The following is a 26,937-nucleotide window of genomic DNA, read 5'->3' as shown; positions in this document are numbered from 1 at the left end:
GGGCACAGCCTTCTCCCTGGGTTGTGGCTCTGGGTTCCCCGGGACAAAGGGAGTGGTGGCAGCCTTACCGGTGTTATTTTGTCCTGTTCTGTAAAAAGTAAACACGCCTGCTAGCCCTGCTCAAGAAACCTGGTCTGGCCGGAGAGCAGAGACAGGTGAGGGAGGAGCAAGTGGCTGGGGGCGAAGCTTTACCACAGCTGCCCAATATTTTCCCTAACACTGTTGGTTCAAAATACATAATTACTTACGACACCTTTTGGCCAGCCTGATGCTTTCCAGATGTTTTGAACTACAACTCCCACTTGCCACAGCCAGCAGAGCCAACGTGTGCCCTCTTTTGCAAGTGTGGGCAGAGGGCCCAATCTATACAGGGTACTGTGCTCAGAAAATCCTGTGGGCACCCCTGAATCCTGTTATGCTCTCCTTCCAAACAACCCTATGAAGTAGGCTTGATTTATAGCTTTTGGAGGTGATATGGGGAGTTTGTGTGTGTGTATAAATCCAGGTGTCTTTGGGCCAAGCCCAGGACACCACCATTAACCCTCCACAAAGGTGTTTATTTCTTCTTCCACGTACCATGAGCGTTTGCAGGTGTCCAAGGATGAAGAGACTGTACTTGGCTCGGGTGATGGTGATATTCAGTTGCTGCAGACTCTTCAGAAACCTAGAGGCGGTGGGAAACCCTGTATGTAAGGCTGGCTCAGGATGGGCAGCTATGTGCACAGTGCCCTACTAGCTACCACTGTGGGGTTCAACTAAATCCCTGTTTAAATTTCAAAGGCATTAAAAAAGTTTCAGGCATTCCCACCAAGGAGGAATAAATCTTAAAATCAGTCCATGCTCTGCTTTTGCAATTTCAGCTGCTCCCTACCCGCCACCATGTGGCTTCCAAGCGCAGACACCCCCACCACCATAAAAAAAAAACACATGTGGAAAGGAAGTGGGCTGGTGGTGGAAACCAGCTTCATTCCATGTCAGGACCTTCAGCTGCCTATCCAGCACAACCTGTTGGTGGAGTACAGTGGTGCCTCGCAAGACGAAAAGAATCCGTTCTGTGATTCTCTTCGTCTAGCGAAGCAAGCCCATTGAAGGATTAGCGGATTAGCGCTATTAGCGCCTTTTAGTGGCTTATCTGCTGATCAGATCAGCTGATAAGCGGCTTAGCGGCTTAGAAAAAGGGGGGAAAGGGAAAAAAACCAGCAGAAACTCGCAAGACATTGTCGTCTTGCAAAGCAAGCCCATAGGAAATTCGTTTTGCGAAGCACCTCCAAAACTCTTTCGTCTAGCGAGTTTTCCATCTTGCGACGCATTCGTCTTGCGGGGCACCACTGTAATACTATTAGTTGTGATTCAGGTGACTTGAAAAACAGAAATGCATCGTTAGCACAACAGTGAAATTTTTTCTCCTTCTAACCCCCCCCCCAACTTTTAAATAAAATAATAAAAAGAAGTCCAACCCTGCTTGCCTGATTTCAGCCCCTTGTGAGTTATTCCTGACCTGCTCTCGACTCCCACCTTGACACTTGAACAGCAGTTCTTCTGGGGCGCATCTAAAAGCACTGGACCCATCGAAGCCAGGAGCCCTCTGATAGGGGCTCCCCATTTTGTGACCCATCTGAAGCTACAGAAGAGGAGAGGCAAGAGGGTGTCTGCACTCTGCCCTCCATTCTGCCCCAAAGCCCAATGCTTCCTTCTGGCCTTGCCAACCCCTCAACTTCCCTGCACCTCCCAGATATATAGTTCAGTTGTAAGCTGACAAAGTGCCCCTCACCTTCAACACACACTGCACCTCCACTTACAATATGAACTTCTGGCTTCAAGATCTGGCTTTTATTGTGTGCTACCCTAGACTGCCATTTGGATTCTTAGATCACGGACTGCAGTTTCTTGAAGATGGACTTCTGGCAAGTGATGGGCTGCACCTCACAACGGTTGGGAGAAATGTTTTTGCCAAAAATCTCAGAAACCTCATCAGGAGGGCTTTAAACTGACTAATGTGGGGGAGGGAGACAGTGCTCCTGAAGGTAGGAGTCTATCAATTAATGAAGATGATCATCCAAATGTCATAGACCAAATGGAGCAAACAGCACGCGGACCTAGTGGTGGGAGGAAAAAATCCTTAAATAAGAGACACGGGGGAATGATTAATGGACTTCAATGTCTGTACACTAATGCGCAAAGCATGGGAAATAAACAAGATGAGCTTGAGCTCTTGGTACAGCAAACTAAATATGACATAATAGGCATCACTGAAACCTGGTGGGATAAGTCCCACGATTGGAATGTAATAATGGGGGGATACAATCTATTTCAGAGAAACAGACCAGACAAGAAAGGAGGAGGAGTGGCGTTATATGTCAGGGATGTGTATACCTGTGAAGAGATCCAAGATTTAGAACCTCAAAGCCAAAGTGAGAGCATTTGGGTCAAAATTAAGGGAGAGAAGAATAACAGAGACCTCATTGTGGGAGTTTACTATAGATCCCCAAGCCAAACGGAGGACATAGATGATGCCTTCCTGGAACAGATGGCCAAGCATGCAAAAGGAAGGGAGATAGTAGTAATGGGGGACTTCAATTACCCGGATATTTGTTGGACGTCAAACTCAGCCAAGAGCATAAGGTCAAACAGATTCCTCACTGGCCTTGCAGACAACTTCATTGTCCAGAAAGTGGGAGAAGCAACAAGAGGAACAGCCATTTTAGATCTGGTCCTAACCAATGTTGATGACCTGGTTAGTGGGGTAGATGTGGAAGGATCATTAGGCGCGAGTGATCATGCTCTTCTGAAGTTTACTATACAGCGGAAAGGAGCAGCCAAGCATACTAGGACTCAATTTCTTGACTTTAAGAAAGCCGACTTCATAAAACTTAGGGAAGTGCTGGGTGAGATCCCATGGACAGCAATACTAAAAGGAAAGGGAGTTCATGATGGCTGGGAGTTTGTTAAGAGGGAGATAGTAAAAGCACAATGTCAGGCAATACCAATGAGACGGAAACATGGAAGGTGCCTAAAGAAGCCAGGGTGGCTATCTAAAGAACTTTTAACTGAATTAAGATTAAAAAAGGATGTGTACAAAAAATGGAAAAGGGGGGAAACCACCAAAGAGGAATTCAAACAAATAGCCAGCACGTGTAGACACAAAGTCAGAAAAGCTAAAGCACAGAATGAACTCAGGCTTGCTAGAGAGGTTAAAGGCAACAAAAAAGGCTTTTATGGGTATGTTCGTAGCAAAAGGAAGAACAAAGAAACAGTGGGGTCACTCAGAGGAGAAGATGGTGAAATGCAAACAGGGGACACAGAAAGGGCTGAACTCCTCAATGCCTTCTTTGCCTCAGTCTTCTCCGATAAAGAAAACAATGCCCGACCTGAAGAATTTGGAGCAAATGATTCAGCAAAGGAAGCACAGCCCAGAATAACTAAGGAGATAGTACAAGAATATTTGGCTAGTTTAGATGTATTCAAGTCTCCAGGGCCAGATGAACTGCACCCAAGAGTATTAAAAGAACTGGCAGATGTGATCTCAGAACCACTGGCAGTCATCTTTGAGAATTCCTGGAGAACAGGCGAAGTCCCGGCAGACTGGAGGAGGGCAAATGTTGTCCCTATTTTCAAAAAGGGGAAAAGAGAGGACCCAAATAATTACCGCCCAGTCAGTCTGACATCAATAGCAGGGAAGATTCTGGAACAGATCATTAAGCAAACAGTCTGTGAGCACCTAGAAAGGAATGCTGTGATCACCAATAGTCAGCATGGATTTCTGAAAAATAAGTCATGTCAGACTAACCTGATCTCGTTTTTTGACAGAATTACAAGCCTGGTAGATGAAGGGAACGCAGTGGATGTAGCCTACCTTGATTTCAGCAAGGCATTTGACAAGGTGCCCCATGATATTCTTGTAAAGAAGCTGGTAAAATGCGGTCTTGACTATGCTACCACTCAGTGGATTTGTAACTGGCTGACTGACCGAACCCAAAGGGTGCTCATCAATGGTTCCTCTTCATCCTGGAGAAGAGTGACTAGTGGGGTGCCACAGGGTTCTGTCTTGGGCCCGGTCTTATTCAACATCTTTATCAACGACTTGGATGATGGACTCAAGGGCATCCTGATCAAATTTGCAGATGACACCAAACTGGGAGGGGTGGCTAACACCCCAGAGGACAGGATCACACTTCAAAACGACCTTGACAGATTAGAGAACTGGGCAAAAACAAACAAGATGAATTTTAACAAGGAGAAATGTAAAGTATTGCACTTGGGCAAAAAAAATGAGAGGCACAAATACAAGATGGGTGACACCTGGCTTGAGAGCAGTACATGTGAAAAGGATCTAGGAGTCTTGGTTGACCACAAACTTGACATGAGCCAACAGTGTGACGCGGCAGCTAAAAAAGCCAATGCAATTCTGGGCTGCATCAATAGGAGTATAGCATCTAGATCAAGGGAAGTAATAGTGCCACTGTATTCTGCTCTGGTCAGACCACACCTGGAGTACTGTGTCCAGTTCTGGGCACCACAATTCAAGAAGGACACTGACAAACTGGAACGTGTCCAGAGGAGGGCAACCAAAATGGTCAAAGGCCTGGAAACGATGCCTTATGAGGAACGGCTAAGGGAGCTGGGCATGTTTAGCCTGGAGAAGAGGAGGTTAAGGGGTGATATGATAGCCATGTTCAAATATATAAAAGGATGTCACATAGAGGAGGGAGAAAGGTTGTTTTCTGCTGCTCCAGAGAAGCGGACACGGAGCAATGGATCCAAACTACAAGAAAGAAGATTCCACCTAAACATTAGGAAGAACTTCCTGACAGTAAGAGCTGTTTGACAGTGGAATTTGCTGCCAAGGAGTGTGGTGGAGTCTCCTACTTTGGAGGTCTTTAAGCAGAGGCTTGACAACCATATGTCAGGAGTGCTCTGATGGTGTTTCCTGCTTGGCAGGGGGTTGGACTCGATGGCCCTTGTGGTCTCTTCCAACTCTATGATTCTATGATTCTATGATTTCTTCCAGGCAGTTTGACAGAAGGGCACATACACACAGTTTTTGGGTTGTGGGACAGGCAGGAACTTTCACATCCTGCTATTTTTTTCTGGAAGAGCCAGAAGAGTTGCTACCACTGGTTAGAGGCCCCCTCTTCTCCCCCCCCCCAGCTAGACACAGTGGAAGCCCCCTCCCAGATTCGCCAACATAAGGAATTGTAAATTCATTGGGATAAGGGAGGTGAAATGAGGAAGCTAACACAGCCTTGGCCCTGCCAGAGTGCCACACTTTGGGAACTCCTCTCATAAGATCCCTTATGGGCATCACAGGTGGTCAAGAGTGGAGTACAAGACCACCATAGGGGCTCCAACACCCCTTGTTCCAACCTTGAATTGTGGACAGTGGCCCACATACTTGACCACCCCAAGGATCACATCTTAAGTGTCAGAATTGCCAAGTTGAGGCACCTCAGTTGTCACCTCACACTATGACAGCAAAGTCTTACCCAACTGATCCTTGCATGCTGTTCACTCGAACACAGGACACAATGATACAGTCCTTCTCACGGCCCTGGAACCCATCCACAAGGTCAACTTCCCCGACTCTGTAGAGAAAAGGAATGTCGTATGGTGCCATCCTAAATACACTTCTCTCTTTACCACCACCACTCATCCCCAAAAGAGAGGTGAAACTGATTGAGAAGGAAACAAACCACACTTTTATGAAGTTAAAGAAAACTCCACACTTCTTGTCTGAAATAGAAAACTATGTAAACAGTGAGAGAGCAAGCGAGGGAGCACATGGTAGATTGGAGAGATTACTTGAGTCAGTAGGTGGGCTGTTGCGCCTCACTTTTCTCATATGTAACATGGGAATATAATCTGTATTTTACACACTGCTGTTGCAAGAACAAATGAGATGGGGGGGGTTGTGGGAATGTTAAGCATAGTAGGAAAGGATATATTGAATAAGTATTATCCTTCCTTCACTCATGCTAGTAAGTGATGTAGCAGAGCAGATTCCCCTCAATATACCTGGAAGCTAGCTTGCGGATTCATTTGAATCTCTTAGTTAAGATGATTATGGGCACCACTCTGGGCGGCTGCCAACAGATTAATAACAGAATAAAACATCAAACATTAAAAACTTCCCTAAACAGGGCTGCCTAAAGATGTCTTCTAAACGTCAGATAGTTGTTTATTTCCTTGACATCTGATGGGAGGGCGTTCCACAGGGCGGGCGCCACTACTGAGAAGGCCCTCTGCCTGGTTCCCTGTAACCTCACTTCTTGCAATGAGGGAACTGCCAGAAGGCACTCGCAGCTGGACCTCAGGCTGAATGATGGGGGTGGAGACACTCCTTCAGGGATACAGGGCCAAGGTCAATTAGGGCTTTAAAGGTCAACACCAACACTCTGAATTGTGATTGGAAACATACTGGGAGCCAATGTAGGTCTTTCAAGACTGGTGTTATATGTCCAAAAAAATTCTCTCCCTAGAGTTATAGAAAAGATTCAAAAGTTGGGGAAGTGGCAGGATTTAAAGTAAATAGGAATAAAACTAAATTATTAGTCAAAAGTTTGAAGGAAGAAGAGAAAAAAGAGTTGGAGCAAAATATCGAGATGAAAGTCCATAAAAAGGTCAAATATTTAGGGATATGGTTAACATCAAGAAACATAAATATTTACAAAGATAATTATGAAATAGTGTGGCTCAAGATAAAAAGAAATTTAGAAATATGGAGCAGAATGAACCTCTCCCTGCTAGGAAAAATAGCAGCGGTAAAAATGAATGTTTTGCCAAAAATGCTATTTCTGTTCCAGTCAATCCCAGTAATGGCAGAAGGAAATTTCAAAGTTTATTGGGGGGGGGGGGGCAAAAGGCCAAGGATAAAGTATAAGTTACTTACAGATACAAAAGAAAGAGGTGGTTTTGCCTGCCCTCCCATACCTTAAATTGTATTATGAGGCTGCATGTTAGGTATGGATTAGGGACTGGATAAAGCTGGGAAAGCAAGAAGCATTGGATTTGGAAGGTCATGATAATAGATTTGGATGGCATGCATATCTATAGTATGGGAGAGGAAAAGGACATAAAGGATTTTATAATCATATAACTAGGAAATCATTAATGAGGGTTTGGGAAAGATATAAGATTTAGTAGAACAGAAGACACCTTGGTGGCTCTCAGCACTTGAAGCTTTGCTGCTCAAGCCACTTGGTAAAAAAGGAAAATGGCTTACATACAGTGATTTACTAAAGGACCGAGAAGGAAAATGGAAGCTAAAAGAGTATGAGGAAATAAAAGATCATTTTCAGAGTTGGTTACATTACAGGCAATTAAACGAGATGTACAAAGAAGACAACAAGAAAGGATTTAGTTATACTACTTCTAGATTTCAAAAGGAAGTGATAGAAGGGAAAGTAAAGTTGCTGAAGGGTGCTAGAATGGGAAACAAAAGATGAGGAGGTGAAATCGGTCATGATCAAATGGGCACAAGATATAGGACATAATATACAATTTGAAGATTGGGTTAAATTGTGGAGAATAGATTTAAATTTTACAGACTGTTCTCTTTTGAAAGAAAATTATATGAAAATGATGTATAGATCGTATAGAACACCAGTACAGATTGCAAGAATGTATAAAACCGGGTCAAATGTATGCTGGAAGTGTAAAGAAATAGAAGGGACTTTTTACCATATGTGGTGGGAATCTAGAGAAATTAAAAAATTTTGGGAAATGATATTTAATGAGTTGAAGAAAATGTTTAAATTAACATTTGTAAAAAAACCAGAAGCACTTTTGTTAGGGATTGTAGGGAAAGACCTGCCAAGGAAAAGAAAGGACTTATTTATGTATGTAACAACAGTGGCAAGAGTCTTGATTGCACAAGGATGGAAGAATGAGGAAATCCCAACGAAAGAACAGTGGCAAGAAAAACTGATGAGTTATGCGGAATTAGCTAAATTGACATACAAACTGCGTGATAAGGACAACTGCGACTTCAAAGAAGAATGGGAACCTTTTACAAATTACATAAAAAAACAACAAAATGAACTGGACTCCCTGGCAGGTTTTGAATAAACATACACAAATTTATTGAGGGATAACATAGAATATAGATAATATAAGGACGTATGGAGCTGAGGGAAGTCGTAGGGGGAAGGGAGGGAGGGAGGGTTTGTTGGGGAGGTGGGAGGGAAAAATGGGGGGATAAGGAAGATGATTTGTTTTGATAATTTGCTATGTTGAAATTGTTAATAATTTTTTTTAAAGGAAAGGAAAGGGGGAAAGGGGGAAAGGGGGAAAGGGGGAAAGGGGGAAAGGGGGAAAGGGGGAAAGGGGGAAAGGGGGAAAGGGGGAAAGGAGAAAGGAGAAAGGAGAAAGGAGAAAGGAGAAAGGAGAAAGGAGAAAGGAGAAAGGAGAAAGGAGAAAGGAGAAAGGAGAAAGGAGAAAGGAGAAAGGAGAAAGGAGAAAGGAGAAAGGAAAGGAGGAAGGAAGGCTGGTGTTATATGCTCCTGACATTCTGGATTAACTGCAGTTTCCGGGTCACCTTCAAAGGTAGCCCCACGTAGAGCGCATTGCAATAGTTCAAGCGGAAGATAACTAGAGCATGCACCACTCTGGCGAGACAGTCCGCGGGCAGGTAGGGTCTTAGCCTGCGTACCAGGTGGAGCTGGTAGACAGCTGCCCTGGACACAGAATTAACCTGTGCCTCCATGGACAACTGTGAGTCCAAAATGACTCCCAGGCTGCGCCCCTGGTCCTTCAGGGGCACAGTTACCCCATTCAGGACCAGGGAATCCCCCACACCCACCCACCCCCTGTCCCCCCAAAACAGTACTTCTGTCTTGTCAGGATTCAACCTCAATCTGTTAGCCGCCATCCATCCTCCAACCACCTCCACGCACTCACACAGGACCTTCGCCGCCTTCACTGGTTCTGATTTAAAGGAGAGGTAGAGCTGGGTATCATCTGCATATTGAAAGACACCCAGCCCAACCCCCCGATGGTCTCACCACAGTGACTTCATATAGATGTTAAAAAGCATGGGGGATAGGACGGAACCCTGAGGCACCCCACAAGTGAGGGCCCAGGAGTCTGAACACTCATCCCCCACCACCACTTTCTGAACACGGCCCAGGAGGAAGGAGCGAAACCACTGTCTAACAGTGCCCCCAGCTCCCAGCCGCTCTAGACGGTCCAGAAGGATGTCATGGTCGATGGTATCAAACGCCGCTGAGAGATCCAGCAGAACTAGGAAACAGCTTTCACCTCTGTCCCTAGCCCGCCGGAGATCATCAACCAGCGTGACCAAGGCAGTTTCAGTCCCATAATGAGGCCTGAATCACAAATGGAAGGGATCCAAATGGTCCGCATCCTCCAGGCGTGCCTGGAGTTGTTCCGCAACCTGTTGGGAAACGCCTTGGGGATGCCTGCAAGCCCCCGTATCTCCGAGCATCCTCTGATGTGTGCAGTACTTGAAAAGGCATCTCCCTTCTTCTCCAGGGAACTCAGCGACATATACCAGCTGGCATATGCACACTAATCTTCTGGCATAACACAGCAAGAAGCATGAAACAACATAGATCTAATCTACTATTTATTTACACACTATATACAGACTACAGCATAATGGCGTACATTCTCTCCAACTCCAAGATAACAGAAGAAGTAAAGTACAGTCCAAAGTACCGTATTTTTCGCTCTATAACACGCACCCGACCATAACACGCACGTAGTTTTTAGAGGAGGACAATCCGTAGGCATGCCACCCGTAGGCATTCCCTCCATAACACGCACAGACATTTCCCCTTAATTGTTAGGAGGAAAAAAGTGAGTGTTATGGTGCAAAAAATACGGTACATACAACGAAAGAGAGATAAGGCTGTCTTCCGTTCCCACAGTCTTCTCAGACAGGCATGTGATTTACAACAATCTCAAATGCAGCATCGGTGGAGTGAAATGCTAACACAACCACCCGCTCAATCACCTTGCCCAAGAATGGAAGTTTTGAGACTGGGCAATAGTTGGCCATATGGGCCGGGTCCAAATATGATTTTTTAAGAAACGGTTTGATAACCGCCTCTTTCAGTGGGTTCCGGAAGGCTCCCTCACGGAGGGAAGCATTCACCACCCTGCAGAGCCCATCGCCCAGCCCTTCCCGGCTCGCTTTTATCAGCCAGGATGGGCAAGGATCAAGGAGACAGGTGGTTGGTTTCAGTCGCCCAAGCAGCCTGTCCACATCCTCGGAGGTAACAGATTGGAATTGATCCCACGCAACTTGACTAGACAGGACTCTAGCACTCTCCCGCCCCGGCCCTGCTCCCATGGTGGAGTCTACTTCTTTCCGAATCTGAGTGACTTTATCTTTCCTGGTGTCCACTTTAATCCCTCTTAAAAGAATAAAGACACAAGAGTCTTTCTGAGTAAAGTAACAAAAAGTTTATTCACATTTCAGTTCATGATTTGATCCCTGAAAGGCAGACTTTATTTGGTAGTTACATAAAGAAACAGTGAGTTTGTAGTGAAGTTAGGAAATTTCAGTAGACAAACTTTGGTCAAGCTGAGGGAAAGCATTGTGGGAAAACCAAGGGCTAAAGGATTTATGGGAAATGTATATCTGTTGCTTTAAACCTAGACTAATTGGCTCTGGGAGTGTGAATACGTTATCTCAGGCATCTGCAGGAAGGAAAACTTCCCAGTGATTAGTGGTGTTTTAACACCTGGTTATCTAAGTGCTGTCCCTGTGTGAATCAGGGCTATCAAGCATCTTTACAGGAGAAAGGAGGATCTGCTGTGTCTCTGAGAAATTGGAAGGAACTCCTTTCATCCCCAAGGTTTTGAGAATAAATGAGCTTCAGCTGTCACAAACTGAGTTATTACCCAACTAGGTGACCATTGGTAAATTTTGAATTAATCAGAAATTCTGATTGGTCCTTGGGGGTCTGATTACATGTGGGGTCTCAAGGATAAAAACTTTAGGAAAGGAGCCTGCAAGCGTGCAACATCATCCACCCTTCTGTCAGGCTTATCAACATGCTGACAGTTGCCTTGCTACATTCATATGTGTACTCTTTGTGATGTAGAATTCCTGTTGTCTTCTTGAAATGCGGCTTTAGCCGAGAACTTTACGAACTGCCCTAATTTTTCTTGTGTTCTCGTTTTGTAAGTACGTTTAGCTAGCGATGCTTTACAATGTTTTTATTTTCCTGTCTGAAACCCTGTAAGAGATGTGCCTACTTTTAAGTATGTTTAATCTTGTTTTTAAAATAAATCTTAAAAAAGGATTTTCCTATTTTGTTCTGTGTGCCTTTCGTGGGGAAAGTCTGAATCCAAAGTCTGACCACTTAGCCTCCTACTGAACCTGTTGAATTTCTGCCTGCGAATTGTGGTGAAGCAATTGCAGGGTGGGGCAGCCGGTAACACTGAAGAGTAACCTTCTCCCTTGGGTTATTCTTCTGGGGTATCCCCAGACAAGGGAGTGGTGGCAGCATCTACCCTTCTGTTGTGTTTTGTTCTGAAAAATAGAAAGTAATTTGGCCCACCTCTCTCTCAGCCTGGTCCTGCTGGACTGGAGGACAGGTGAGGAGGGTAGGGGTGTGGGCCAACATTACTACACAGTTCATCTCATATGGAGACTGAACTCATGTGCTGCTGGCTGAGAGCCAGCAGACAGCAAAATTACATTAAGACAACAAAATGGAGAGCAAAACTGATTGTAAACAATATAGTAACAGAAAGCATTGAAATTACTAAGGGCACAAGACAAGGGTGTCCATTATCACCATTATTATTCATATTGGTACTGGAAGTCTTCTTAAGGTCAATAAGGACAAACGAAAAATAAAGGGAATCTCAGTCGGTCGAAATGAGTATAAAGTAAAAGCCATTGCCGATGACTTGGTATTAACAATAGAAGAGCCAGTTACAAGTGTGAAAGAAGTACTAGAGGAGATAGAACAGTTTGGGCAAGTGGCAGGTTTTAAGTTGAATAAAAAGAAATCTAAAATGATAGTTAAAAATATGAAACAGGATCTGGTGGAAGTGTTGCAGCAACAAATAAGTATAGAAGCAGTTAAAAGAGTTAAATATTTGGGAATTTGGTTGACCTCCAAAAATATTGATGTGTTTCAAAATAATTATACACCGGTGTGGAATGGTATTAAAAGATCTAGAAATATGGGGAAGGATGAAATTGTCATTTTGGGGGAAGGATTTCGGCTATTAAAATGAACGTGCTACCAAAGATGTTATTTTTGTTTCAGACAATTCCAATAATCAAAGGGGCAACAATTTTTAAAGATTGGCAAAAAACAATATCAAGATATATCTGGCAGGGAAAGAAGCCGAGAATACAGTATAAGTTGCTAACAGATGCGAAAGAAATAGGAGGCTTCGCTCTGCCAGACTTGAAATTGTACTATGAAGCATCTTGCCTCTGTTGGTTAAAGGAATGGATGTTACTAGAAAATACAGAACTGTTAGATTTGGAAGGTTATGACAATAGATTTGGATGGCACGCATGTCTATGGTACAATAAAACAAAAGTCCATAAAGGATTTGGAAGCCATATATTTCGAAGATCTTTAATAGAAATATGGGATAGGTATAAAAACCTATTGGAACGTAAAAAAACACCGCATTGGTTATCTCCATTAGAAGCAATGAGTGTGAAAAAGATCAATATGAGTGGGAAATGGATAACTTATGAGAAATTAATGCAAAAAGAAGGAAGTAAATGGAAGATGAAACCATATGAGGAAATCAAAGATAATGTGAATGATTGGCTGCACTACCGTCAGGTCAATGAAATGTTTAAAGAGGATTTTAAAGAAAAAGGATTTGATGAAAATCAAAGTTTGAATTAGAGATATTAAGTAATAACTGTAAAATTCTGTCTAAAATGTATAAATTGCTGCTTGAATGACATTTGAAAGATGAGGAGGTAAAGTCGGTTATAATTCCTTGGGCTAAATATTTTGGGTATAATTTACAGCTGAGTGATTGGGAAAAATTATGGAAAGAAGGTTTAAAGTTTACCACATGCAGTGCCTTAAAAGAAAATGTGATGAAAATGATGTATAGATGGTATATTGCACCCGTTAAATTAGCTAAAATGTATAAAGTTAGTAATAAATGTTGGAAATGTAAAGAAAAAGAAGGAACATTTTATCACATGTGGGAATGTAAAATGGTGAAATGCTTCTGGGAAATGATATACAATGAGATGAAAAAAATGTTGAAATATACATTTATAAAGAAACCAGAAGCATTTTTACTGGGCATTGTAGGAAGTGATATAATAATAATAATAATAATAATAATAATAATAATAATAATAATAATAATAATAATAATAATAAATTTATTATTTATACCCCGCCCATCAGGCTGGGTTTCCCCAGCCACTCTGGGCGGCTTCCAACTGAATATTAAAAACAGTACAGCATCAAACATTAAAAACTTCCCTAAAGAGGGCTGCTTTCAGATGACTTTTAAAAGTGAAATAGTTGTTTATTGCTTTGACATCTGCTGGGAGGGCGTTCCACAGGGAGGGCGCCACTACCGAGAAGGCCCTCTGCCTGGTTCCCTGTAACCTTACTTCTCGCAATGAGGGAACCGCCAGAAGGCCCTCGGCGCTGGATCTCAGTGTCCGGGCTGAACGATGGGGGTGGAGACGCTCCTTCAGGTATACTGGACCGAGGCCGTTTAGGGCTTTAAAGGTCAGCACCAACACTTTGAATTGTGCTCAGAAACGTACTGGGAGCCAATGCAGATCTCTCAGAACCGGTGTTATGTGGTCCCGGCGGCCACTCCCAGTCACCAGTCTAGCTGCCGCATTCTGGATTAATTGCAGTTTCCGGGTCACCTTCAAAGGTAGCCCCACGTAGAGCGCGTTGCAGTAGTCCAAGCGGGAGATAACTAGAGCATGCACCACTCTGGCAAGACAGTCCGCGGGCAGGTAGGGTCTTAGCCTGCGTACCAGGTGGAGCTGGTAGACAGCTGCCCTGGACACAGAATTAACCTGTGCCTCCATGGACAGCTGTGAGTCCAAAATGACTCCCAGGTTGCGCACCTGGTCCTTCAGGGGCACAGTTACCCCATTCAGGACCAGGGAATCCCCCACACCCGCCCGCCCCCTGTCCCCCAAAAACAGTACTTCTGTCTTGTCAGGATTCAACCTCAATCTGTTAGCCGCCATCCATCCTCCAACTGCCTCCAGGCACTCACACAGGACCTTCACCGCCTTCACTGGTTCTGATTTAAAGGAGAGGTAGAGCTGGGTGTCATCTGCATACTGATGGAACACCCATCCCAGAAAAGAATGTAAGCTGTTTTTATATGCAACGACGGCAGCAAGAATATGATTGGCACAAAAATGCAAGCAAGTAGAATTACCGACGAAAGAAGAATGGAGGATGAAATTAATGGACTATGCAGAATTAGATAAACTAACAGGAAGGATTCGAAATCTACGGGACCAGAAATTCACAGAAGACTGGGGTGAATTTACAGACTATTTGAAAAGTAACTGTGATGATCAGACTACGTTTGTAGGTTTGCAAGAAGTTTTGTGAGGTGAATTATTGGAACTATTGCAAAAATGGATAAAGGGGAGGATGGTTAGTTAAGATAATGAAAGGCAATATGAATTTAAGAAATGCATAAGAAGTGGTTAAAACGGTGGATCATCAGAGGTGCTGATGGAAGTCCCAAAAAAATTGTATAAGTGGTGAAGTTTTGTGGTATGTATTATAATTTATATGTTAAAATTAAAAATTATTATTAAAAAAAGACAACAAAATGAATGCAGGAGAGCAGCATGGCAGCAAAAGATAAACAAGAAAATAGAAAGCACTGCGGTAGTATATTTGCGAACAGTTTATAATCATTATTAAGCAATGATATCTGTCTAAAGTTTTTTACGTTTGTGAGATCAGTTCCTTGTTTTGGTATTAGGGAAATAAATGCTTCTTCCCATGTCTTGGGAATCTGCCCTTTTCCCATTATATTATTCATTACTTCCTTTAGTGTGGAGACTAATTGTTGACTTAATTTCTTATAATACTTAATTGGTATGCCATCCGGCCCTGGGGCCTTCCCATTCTTTCCTTGCTTAATTGCATCTATAATCTCTTCTTCTGATATTGGTTTTTCTAATCATTCTCTTCTTTCTTGGGAAATTGCCCTCAGTTTATGTTTTCCTATATAAGTTCTTATCTTCTCCTCGTTTTCTTTGGGTGCTTTATATAATTCTTTATAAAATTTAAGGAACACTTTCCTTATTTCTTTGGGGTCATCTATTATTTCATTATTGTCTTTTATTGTATTTATAATCTTCTGTCCTTGTTTTTTCTATAGTTGCCAAGCTAACCATTTCCCTGTTTTGTTTGCTGATTCAAAATTTTGCTGTTTTAGTAGTTTAATTTTCCATTCCACCTCTTGATTTATAATCATAGTTTAGTTTGCAACAATTTACTTCTTTGTTTTAATTTTGGGTCCTCTGGTTTCCTAACCAACTGCTTTTCTATATCTTTTATTTTATTTAATATTTCTACTTTATTCTTTTCCCTTTCCCTCTTTTGAATACAGTTCTGTTGCAAGAAGAATCCTCGCATAACTGCTTTGCTTGCATCCCAGACTACATTTATGTCTGTGCCTTTATTTAGGTTTAGTTCAAAGTAAGTACTTAGATTTTTTTAGTTCTTTCTAATATTTCTGTATTGTCTAACAAATTGTCGTTTATTCTCCACCTCCTAACTGTTGGGTCTATAGTCTTCCATTCCATTGTAATGGCATTATGATCTGATAACATCTTTGGTAAAATTTAAGCTTTCACCACTCTTGTGGTTAATTCTTTTGATGTCCAAATTTGATATATCCGGCTCCAGCTTTGGTTTGGTTCTAAGTAATATGTGAATTGTTTTGTTAATTGGTTTTTTAATCTCCATATATCCACTAATTCATTATTTTCTGTTAAGGATATAAAGGAATTCGGCAGTTTCCCCTGGTCTGATTTCACTCTTCTTATTGATCTGTCCAGTTCAGTGAAGATTACCCCGTTGAAGTCTCCCAACAATATGTTATACTCTATGTAGTCCATCAGTATTTCCTCTAATTTTTTGTAAAAGTCTGCTTTCTTTTCATTTGGCGCATATATCCCCACTATGATTATTTTTTCTCCTTCTATTTGTACTTGTATTCCTATTATTCTTCCTTCATTATCTTTAAATACTTGTTGTGCACTATATTTTTGACATATGTAACAACTCCTCTCTTCTTTTGTACATCTGAGGAAATAAATTCATTCCCCAGTTTTTTATTTTTTAAAACTCTGTTGTGTTTCCGTGTTACGTGTGTTTCTTGTAAGCAAATTATGTCTGTGTGTTTTTTTAATAACTCATTCAATTTTATTTCTTTTGGCTTTATTGTTCATGCCATTAACATTCTATGATATAATTTTAATTGTCATTTTGATTTATTTATTTAAATACAATTTTATTTTATTGTTTACATTTAAATATCTCCCCCTTCTCCCTCTTGTTCTTGTTTATCCTCTTCACTTTCCTGTTCCTCTCCCTCCATCTTCCCCAACTCCTTATATCTTCTCCCAAATTTCTGCATTTCTTGTAATGTCTTAATTTTGAATTTCTTGTCTTTATAATAAAATGACACACCCTCTGGATACTCCCATCGAAACCTTATTTTGTTAGCTGTTAAGTTTTTTGTTGATTCTTTATAGACATTTCTCTTGCGTAAAAAACGATTGGGAATATCCTTGAACACCACTATAATGGTCCTAGGGGTTGCTCGTGCGTAAGCCGATGCAAACACCTGGCTGGGTTGCCTGGGTGAACCCTTTCTGTCTGGACAGCCACTCACCCGTGGCTGTCTCAATCGCTGGCAGGATCCGTCAGTGGGCGTTTCTTGAACTTCTTCCAGCAAAGAAGCTCTTTGACGCCTAGTCTCCTCCTACTCTCTCTGCGCAAAAGCCTTCTGCGCAAGGAGGGCGTAGGCAGCGGAGGACCTCTACTCTCCCCGCTGGTCCCCGGCAAGGAGTCATGGGACCACCTCGCCGCTTCCCCCATCTGCCCCCCTTCTCCACTGGTGCTACGCTGATTCTCTTCCCCAGAAGATGGGCTGCCTCTCCCACTCCCGGGACGCTCTCTGGAATCCCTCTGGATTTTGCTCTCTCCCTCCGGCACTGATGGCAGTTCCCTGACATCCACCTCCTCCTCAGGACCCCACCCCCACCCCTGGCGTGATTTTCCGATACAACCTCCTCTCTCTCCTCGGTCGACAATGCGGGGAATCCCCTGAAGGAACTGTCATCACCTTCTGAGGATTCAAACCCAGCCTCCCATCTGCTCGGACTTCTTCCCACTGGCTGAACCTCCCAGTCTGATCCTTCTCCCTCGGACACCTCCCCTCCCTCCTCTTCGGAGGCAGGAAAACCCACAAAGTCCCCTTCGTCGTCTGTGGGTCCAAATTCTTCCTCCCAGAATCTAGCTAATGGTTTGGGCTTATCCGGAAACAAACCGTGGAATTCTTCCACCAGATACCCATCAGTGATTGATTCAGCAGGGACCCACGTGTTTTCAGACCTAGGTTCCCCCTCCCAGGCTACCAAGTACTCTACCTGGCAACCTCGCCACCTTGAATCGAGTATTTCCGTGGCTTCGTTACAGTGTTCCCTCTCCTCTACCCGCGGGTGGGTGGTAACCCCTCCCTCCCGTCCCGGGAATTCCCGCCCCTCCCTGTACGGTGAAAGTTTAAATGCCACTGGGTTCACCTGCTGTATTACCTCAAAAGGCCCCAGCCGCCTAGGCTGCAACTTCTTGCACCCTCCCTTTAAGGGCAACCCTTGGGATGACAACCACACCCTGTCTCCCACCCGTATGGCCTCCCCCTCCCAAAGGTGCTTGTCCGCCTGCCTCTTGTAAACTTCCTTGGCCCGCTCCAAGTTCAGCCTGAGTTGCTGGTGTAAGGCCTCCATTTCCTCCACAAATTGCTCATCCGCAGGTACACTCCATCCTTCCTCCCCCCACCCCGGGAAGGCCCTGGGGTGACACCCGTAATTGGCCATGAATGGGCTCATTCCCGTGGACGTGTTCAGCGTTATTGTACGCAAATTCAGCCAAAGCCAATTTCTCTACCCAATAATTCTGTCTCTCGCTGACATAGCAGCGTAGGTACTGCTGGAGTATACCGTTCGCACTTTCGGCTTGTCCGTTGGTTTCTGGGTGCCTCGCCGTCGAGAAGCTCACCTCGACCTGTAGCGAGCTCATGAGTCTCCGCCAGAACCGGGAAGTAAATTGTTTCCCGCTGTCAGGGGTTCAGGAGCAGAGACGCAGAGAAGGGAGGAAGCAGAGAGCGAGGGGGAGGAATCCGAAGGGAAAATGAGTGATGATGACGACCCGAGATCTCCAAGCCTAAGCAGTGAGTCAGAGGACTCCCAAAAGGGAGCCCCAGTGAGCAGAGCAAGGGGGGGATCCGGGGGGACACCCCAGGAGGAAGGGAACAGAGGAGATTCAGAGAGTAGCAGCTGGAAGTCGGGACCCACGCTCATAACTGAGGGCGGCAGCAGCTGGAAGTCGGGACCCACGCTCAAGACTGAGAGCAGCAGGGAGGAAGGTAGCCAGGCATCGGGTTCCGGAGGCTGTCAGCAGGAGGGAGGGCACGAGTCAGGGGTGGTCACGCCCTCCTCAGAGAGCGAGGCAACGGTTAAGAGGAAAGTAGAGAGTTGGGCGCGCGCGCCAAGTTCAAATGCAGCGGAAGCTGGAGCAGTAAGCAGCCCGGAGAGTGAGCCAGGTCCTAAAGCCCGCCGCAAGGAGGCAGAAGGATCAGGGGGGTCAGCGTCAGAGGAGAGTAGAAGGGAGGAGGCCCAGGGGGGCAGAAGGACCCAGAGACGTAGGGAGAGGCGAAGGAGGTGGAGCAAGGCTAGGGTATTAAGCTGGTGTGCAAGAGGCGGGGACTCAGACGGGTCTTCGCCGACCTAGGGCAGAAGGTGTAGAGCTGCACGCTGCAGTTCGGAAATGAAACCTGTAACTTAATAAAGACTCTTATAAAGTGAACGCTGGCGGACTTGGTCCTATGTGAGCTGGGACTGGGTGGCAGCTCTGACAGTAAGACCCGTCTCTCAAAAGCTTCGGACACCTGATATCTCGCAGCGGAGAGAGAGGCAGCTGGAGGAGGGGATCGGTGTTTGGGAGCAAGCTCACGACGGTTAGCAGAGATGACGGAAGCAGAGACAGTTGCAGCGCTGCAACAGGCAGTTACCCAATTGAACGCGGAGGTACTGGCATCCAAGAAGAGGGAGGAGGATGCGGCAGCCGCCTACAGAGATCTCCACGCCAGGTTTGAAGCATGGGTTAAACACGGGCAGCCAGGACCCAGACCGGAGGGGGTTGGGTTGGCACGGAGAGCAGGAGGGCTTGTGGCTCACTTCGATGGGAATTTACAACAGTACCCCAATTTTCGAGCAGACGTAATGTGCGCACTGCAACTGCTGGCAAAAGACTTTAGAGATGAGGAAGAGAAAGTGGGGTTCATACTATCCCATTTGCATGGGGATGCTAAAGCGTGGCTACGCAATTTGTGGAGGGATAAAGATCCGGCGCTTCAGAATGCAGATGCCTTTATCAAAGCGATGGATGCGTGTTTTTTGTCTACTATTGATGTGGATCTTGCCCGACGGGAGATTCATGGACTAAAACAAGGGAGGGCAAGCGTCCGGCAGTACCACGCCCGCTTTTTTGCGCTGGTCAGTGCCTTAGAGTGGGACCGGGATTCGCCCCCTGTCAGAGACCTGTTCTGGGAGGGTCTAAGCTCTGCGGTCAAGGATGAAATTGCAAGGGGGGAGAGGCCCCGAAGCACGCAGGAGGTGGTCCAAAGGGCGCTGACTGTGGGGGTGAGGCTGGAAGAACGTCCATGGTGCAGAGATGAAGGACGTGGAGGGCGCGAAGCAGCGAGAAGTTTCTCTTTCGTTCCAAGAGAAGCAGCGCGTGCGCAATCCACACCTCCGCCTGGAGGGGGAGGGGAACCGATGGAGGTTGGAGGTGCAAGGGCTCAGTCAGCAGCCAGAGCCCAAGCACCGACAGCAGTGAAAGCGAAGCCTCCTAGAGGGAACAGGAAGTGTTACATCTGCGAGGATCCAGGCCATTTGGCGAAAGAGTGTCCCCGGAGGCTCCACAAGCACACTGCAGCCTCAGCAATGGTGACTGCAGCAACGCAGCAAGGAGAACCACAGCAGGGAAACGACGATGTCTGGCTGGAGACAGAGGCACTGGGGCCCAGCCAGACGCATCAGTGAAGCAGTCCCCAGCGATCTTGCAACCCACGGACCCCCTCCCACCCAAACCAGTAGTGCAGCTCACAGCATCTCTCCAGCTACCCGATGGCGTCACTATCGAAGTGCCGCTTTCTGTGGATTCTGGAAGCAACGCAGACTTTATAGCGCAGGATTTTGTGGAGCAGCACGCTATACAGCTACTGCCTGCCACTCTGCCCCTGCAAGTAGTCACAGTGGATGGCAGAGAGTTGCTAGGGGGGCAGGTGGTGAAGCAAACGCCACCGATGGTGATGCGCCTTGGCAACCACAGGGAAGTCATCAGTTTTAATGTCACCCAACTGTCGGACACGCCCATTGTGTTGGGCATGAGTTGGCTGGACCGGCACAGTCCGACACTGGCTTGGTACCAGAGACAGCTGATCTTCGGCTCCTCTTATTGCGCAGAACACTGCATCCTGCCCAGACAGGAGGGAGAGGAGGAGGAATCACAACTGCAGTTGGGAACGTTGCAAGCAGTCCCCCACAAATACGCAGACTTTCTGGAGGTCTTCTGCGAGAAAGAGGCTGACAAGCTACCACCGCACAGGCAATATGACTGCAAGATTGACCTCCTACCAGGGGCGACGCTGCCGAAAGGGAGGCTGTATTCCATGTCTGAGGACGAATTACAGGAACTCAAACAGTTCATAGATCACAATTTGCAGCGCGGTTTCATCCGGGAGTCCAGGGCAGTAGGGGGCAGTCCTGTTTTCTTCGTGAAGAAGAAGGACACGCCCCAAAAAAGACTGGTGGTGGATTTTCGCCTCTTAAACAAGATGACCAAGCCTTCTGATTTCCCCATGCCCAGGATTGACGACCTACTAGCGACGGTGCGCAAGGGACGCGTGTTCACCAAGTTGGACCTGCGAGGTGCGTACAATCTCATCCGCATGAGGGAGGGCGATGAGTGGAAGACAGCCATGTTCACGCCTCTGGGCACCTACGAATACAGAGTGATGCCGTTTGGATTGCAAAACGGTTCTCACTGTTTCCAAGCTTTCATGCATCATGTGTTGGCGGGACTCCTTTACAAGAAGTGCGTCTGCTTTCTGGATGACATCCTGATATTCTCCGAATCGCAGCAAGCCCATGACCAAGATGTTCGGGAGGTGCTGAAGAGGCTGCAGCAGCATAGACTGTACGCCAAACTGGAGAAGTGCCAGTTCGACACGACGGAGGTGGATTTCTTGGGTTACAAGTTGTCGGACAAGGGGCTAGCCATGGACAGCGCCAAGGTTCGTGCGGTGTTGGATTGGAAGAGCCCGCGCAATCGGAAGGAGGTCCAGCGGTTTGTCGGCTTCGCCAACTTCTATCGCAAGTTTATCAAGGGGTTCGCGATGCAGACGGCGGCCATTACGGACACGCTAAGCTCCAAGAAGAAGAAATTCATCTGGACGGAGCAGGCGGAGCAGTCCTTTCAGGCACTCAAGCGTCTCTTCGCGTCGGAAGAGCAACTGCTGCATATCGACCCCAGCAGACCGATGCGGGTAGAGACAGACGCGTCCGATAGAGCAGTGGGAGCTGTCCTGCTGCAAAGGGACCCACAGGGGGTCTGGAGGCCGGGAGCGTTCTACTCCAGAAAGCTCAGCAAGTCGGAGCAGAACTACACCATCTGGGACAGGGAGTTGCTGGCCATTCATGCAGCTTTCAAGGCGTGGAGGCACTTCCTGATCGGCGCCAAGCACACGGTGCAGGTCTGCACGGATCACAAGAATCTGGAGCACTGGCGCACGGCTCAGTTCCTGAACCAGAGGCAGATACGTTGGGCGGAGTTCTTTGCTGACTTCAATTTCCGAATAGAGTACGTCCCAGGCGACACCAACGTCATGGCGGATGCACTGTCCCGCAAACCGCAATACCTCGAAGAGGCGACGCCAGCGGCAGCCATGCACATCTTCGCGCCAACAGCGTGGGCATGCGCTTCAGCCACAGTAGACCTGGATGCGGTGCGGCGGGCGTTGCAGGACGACTCCTTCGCGCAGGCGAAGATGGCAGAGGTGCACAAGGGCACGGCGAAGGGCGACGAGTTCCAGATACGAGACGGCTTGCTCTTACGTAAAGGGGCCATCTACGTGCCGGGAGACGAACTTCGCGCCAGGGTACTGCAGCAGCTGCACGACGCACCCACGGCCGGGCACTTTGGCACGGAAAAAACGGTGGAATTAGTCGCAAGGGACTTTTGGTGGCCCAGACTGAGAGGGGAAGTCGCGGACTACGTTGCGAGGTGCGACACCTGCCAGAGGGCCAAACCGGTGCACAAACCACCGGCGGGACTGCTGGAACCGCTGCAAACGCCGTTTGAACCGTGGGAGAGAGTGGCCCTGGACTTTGTTACGGATCTACCCAGCTCGAGAGGCAAGACAGCTGTACTAGTGGTGGTGGACTTGTTCACCAAGATGGCACATTTCATTCCGTGTGCGAAGGTGGCCACGGCGGAACAAACCGCCAAACTGTTCATAGATCACGTGTTCAAAGTGCATGGTCTGCCGCGGTCTATCCTGTCCGACCGCGGGCGCCAGTTCGTCTCGAATTTCTGGCAGAAGCTGATGAGTTTTCTAAATGTCAAGGTCGATCTGGCATCAGCAAGACACCCGCAGACCAACGGGCAAGCAGAGAGGGTCAATGCCATCATGCAGCAGTACCTGAGATGCTATGCCAATCAACAACCTGCGACCTGGGTGGATTACCTGCCGCTCGCCGAGTTCGCTTACAACAACACGAAGCACGTGTCCACAGGGGTGACGCCGTTCTTCGCCAACAATGGGAGGAATCCCAGAACCTTCCCGGGACGGGAGAGAGTGGGGGGCGGAGAACCACAGACGGCGGACGCGTTCGCGTCAGAGTTGCAGGCGGTACACGATCAACTCAGACGGCAGCTGGAGCTAGCTAAGCACGCCTACAAGGTGCAAGCTGACAAGCACAGGCGGGTTGGCGAAGAGATCCAAGTGGGAGACTGGGTCTGGTTGGCAGCCCACGCAGTGCCGACCAGGTCACTAGCCAAGAAGAAGTTGGGGCACAAGCAAATTGGTCCGTACCAAGTCGAAGCACAGATCAACCCGGTAGCCTTCCGACTGGCGCTGCCGGAGGGTTCCAGAATGCATCCGGTGTTCCACAGGTCGGTGCTCACTCCCTACAAGGCACCTCACAGATTCCAGGAGCCAGGGACGGCACCGAGTCCGTTCCGGGAGCGGACGGAGACGCGAGGGGTGACGCAGCAAGACCCCATCAACGAGGTCACGGAGATTTTGGACTCCAGATGGGGGGAAGAGGGAGTCGAATACCTCCTAGCCAGAGAGGGCACCCGGGCCAGCGCCAATAGCTGGGTGCCAGACTACGCTTTGGAGGAACCCCTGCTCAAGGACGAGTTTCATGCCCTTTTCCCACACAGACCCATGCCAGCGAGCTTCTTCGACGACTGGCTGTTCACGCCCACACTTTCTTCCAGCACGTTCCATGGATTCGACTCGGACGGGGAACCCGCACTGAGCACCCGTTCCCCAGAAGGATCGCCGGCGGGTTCGGCGTCAGACACCTCGTATTGGTGGGACGATCGACCGGAGGAGCAATGGCGCCGGAAGTGGCTGGAGATGCCAGGTCGAGCGACCGACGCAGAGACTGACATGGACGTGTTCGGGGAGGACCTTGGGTTCGAGCACGGCGGTACAGAGATGGAAGCGGAACAGGTCAACGTCGGCGACCGCGAGGAGGAAGACTCGGAGGTCTTCAGTTGGCGGCCAACCACGGGGAGCGAACTGTATCCGGCATTCCCTCCCGTGATGATGGAGCACCCAGCACCCACACCTGAAAGCGGGGAGGGGGGAAGGGGGGGCTTCGAGGGGGGGATGGATGTCAGGGGTTCAGGAGCAGAGACGCAGAGAAGGGAGGAAGCAGAGAGCGAGGGGGAGGAATCCGAAGGGAAAATGAGTGATGATGACGACCCGAGATCTCCAAGCCTAAGCAGTGAGTCAGAGGACTCCCAAAAGGGAGCCCCAGTGAGCAGAGCAAGGGGGGGATCCGGGGGGACACCCCAGGAGGAAGGGAACAGAGGAGATTCAGAGAGTAGCAGCTGGAAGTCGGGACCCACGCTCATAACTGAGGGCGGCAGCAGCTGGAAGTCGGGACCCACGCTCAAGACTGAGAGCAGCAGGGAGGAAGGTAGCCAGGCATCGGGTTCCGGAGGCTGTCAGCAGGAGGGAGGGCACGAGTCAGGGGTGGTCACGCCCTCCTCAGAGAGCGAGGCAACGGTTAAGAGGAAAGTAGAGAGTTGGGCGCGCGCGCCAAGTTCAAATGCAGCGGAAGCTGGAGCAGTAAGCAGCCCGGAGAGTGAGCCAGGTCCTAAAGCCCGCCGCAAGGAGGCAGAAGGATCAGGGGGGTCAGCGTCAGAGGAGAGTAGAAGGGAGGAGGCCCAGGGGGGCAGAAGGACCCAGAGACGTAGGGAGAGGCGAAGGAGGTGGAGCAAGGCTAGGGTATTAAGCTGGTGTGCAAGAGGCGGGGACTCAGACGGGTCTTCGCCGACCTAGGGCAGAAGGTGTAGAGCTGCACGCTGCAGTTCGGAAATGAAACCTGTAACTTAATAAAGACTCTTATAAAGTGAACGCTGGCGGACTTGGTCCTATGTGAGCTGGGACTGGGTGGCAGCTCTGACACCCGCGATCCGAGATTACCCTCAATGGAGCCCCATGCAGTCTAAAAATGTGATCCACAAACAGCCTGGCTGTCTCCTCTGCCGTGGCTGCATGTGAGCAAGCTACGAAATGGCACATTTTAGTCAGTAGATCGACCACTACCATGACCGCTGTCTTTCCCCTGCGGGAGCAGACCTTTCCCCCTTTGCCCTCTGGCATTGGTCGCACCCTCGTACATATTCTCGTACGTCTTCCCTCACTTTTGGCCACCAGAACTGCCTGGTGACAAGTAGCATGGTCTTGTGCTGCCCAAAGTGCCCAGCTGTTGGGTTGTCATGGAGTTGTCTAAGTACCTTCCCCCTCAAAGTCTCCCCTGGTACATACAGCGCCCCCTTATAGTACAGTAGCCCTTCCTTTTCCTCAAACCCTCCATGGACTTCCTTTCCGTCCCTGAGTTCCCTGATTTTTGTCTGAGCAAATTCGTCTCTGGTGAGCCCTGCCAGTTCTCGTTTCCTAACCAACGCTCCCCCACACACACACCGGTCCTCGGGGAAAATGTACCTGGTCTCTGGTGGCCCCTCTCCTTCCACGTACTCCGGTTTCCGGGAGAGAGCATCTGCCCTTACGTTTTCCTCTCCCGGCACGTATCGGATCTCGAAGAAAAACTTGGCGAACTCCTGGGACCATCTGATCTGTCTCTGGTTGAGCATTCACGCGGTCCGCCAGTATTCCAAGTTCTTGTGGTCAGTTCGGACCTGGATCTTGTGCCGCGCCCCTATCAATAGATGTCTCCATTGCCGAAATGCCGCATAGATTGCAAGCAGTTCTCGGTCATACACCGTGTAGTTTTGCTCCGACTTGCTCAGCTTCCTAGAAAAAAAGGCACATGGCCTCCAGTTCTGCTTGTCCCCGGGCTGCAAAAGGACCGCTCCAATCGCGCGGTCGGACGCGTCTGTCTCCAGTCTCATGGGCTTCTCCGGATCCACGTGCAGGAGCTGCTCTTCCGAGGCGAACGCCTTCTTCAGTTTTTCAAAGGATTGCTGTGCATCCTCTGTCCACGCGAACTTCTTTTTGCTACTAAGACAATCCGTTATGGGCACTGTCAAGTGAGCAAAGTTCTTTATGAACTTCCTGTAGAAGTTGCTGAAGCCTAGGAACCTCTGCACATCCTTTCTGTTTTTGGGGGCTTTCCATTCCAGCACTGCCTTCACCTTGCCCGGATCCATGGCTAGTCCTTTGTCTGACAACCTGTACCCCAGGAACTCGACCTCCCTGGCGTGGAATTGGCATTTTTCCAGCTTGACCCACAACTGATGCTTCTTCAATCTCTGTAGCACCTCCCTGACGTCTCTGACGTGTTGCTCTTCATTGTCCGAATAGATTAAGACGTCATCCAAAAAGGCTACGCAATTCTTGTACAGCAGGGGCCCCAACACGTGGTGCATGAAGGCTTGAAAGCAGGCGGACCCCGATTGTAATCCAAATGGCATGACTAAGTACTCAAAAGCCCCCAGGGGGGGTGAACATGGTCATTTTCCATTCGTCCCCCTCCCTTATCCTAATCAGATTGTATGCTCCCCTGAGGTCCAGCTTGGTAAAAATCTTCCTCTGCCTCACACGTGTCAAAATATCGTCAATCCTGGGCATTGGGAAAGTCACGGGCTCTGACACCAGGTTTAGTACTCAATCCACGACTAATCTGGGCTGATTAGTCTCCTTTTTGTCCACAAAGAACACTGGACTGCCCCCCACTGCCTGTGATTCCCTTATGAAACCTCTCTTCAGGTTCTTGTCAATAAGCTGCCGCAACTCCTGCATCTCCCGGTCGGACATGGCATACAGCTTACCCACCGGTAACTGAGCCCCTGGAAGCAGGTTGATTTGGCAGTCAAATGGCCTGTGGGGGGGCAGTCTGTCTGCCTCCCTCTCGTTGAAGACCTCCTTCAAATCAGCATATTGTGGTGGCACCTCCCTCTTTTGCTCCAGGGCCACCCCAGC

General features: G+C 47.8%; 1 protein-coding gene across 1 annotated transcript in view; it reads right to left on the bottom strand.

Annotated features, from left to right (window-relative positions):
• Nucleotides 1-26,937, bottom strand: part of LOC309523304 (putative helicase senataxin) — a 74,818-nt gene that overhangs the window by 3,436 nt on the left and 44,445 nt on the right. Inside the window, exons 9-10 of the mRNA XM_082207099.1 lie at nt 5,484-5,582; nt 577-664 (exon numbers count right to left, since the gene is read on the bottom strand). Of these exons, the coding sequence (XP_082063225.1) occupies nt 577-664; nt 5,484-5,582 (187 nt within the window). The remainder of the gene's footprint in view (nt 1-576; nt 665-5,483; nt 5,583-26,937) is intronic.

The sequence above is a fragment of the Podarcis vaucheri genome (genome assembly GCF_965113315.1).
Source record: "Podarcis vaucheri genome assembly, chromosome: W".
Classification (NCBI taxonomy): Eukaryota; Metazoa; Chordata; class Lepidosauria; order Squamata; family Lacertidae; genus Podarcis; species Podarcis vaucheri.
Note: the sequence above shows the minus strand (reverse complement) of the source record. Positions and strands in the feature narration are given on the sequence as shown.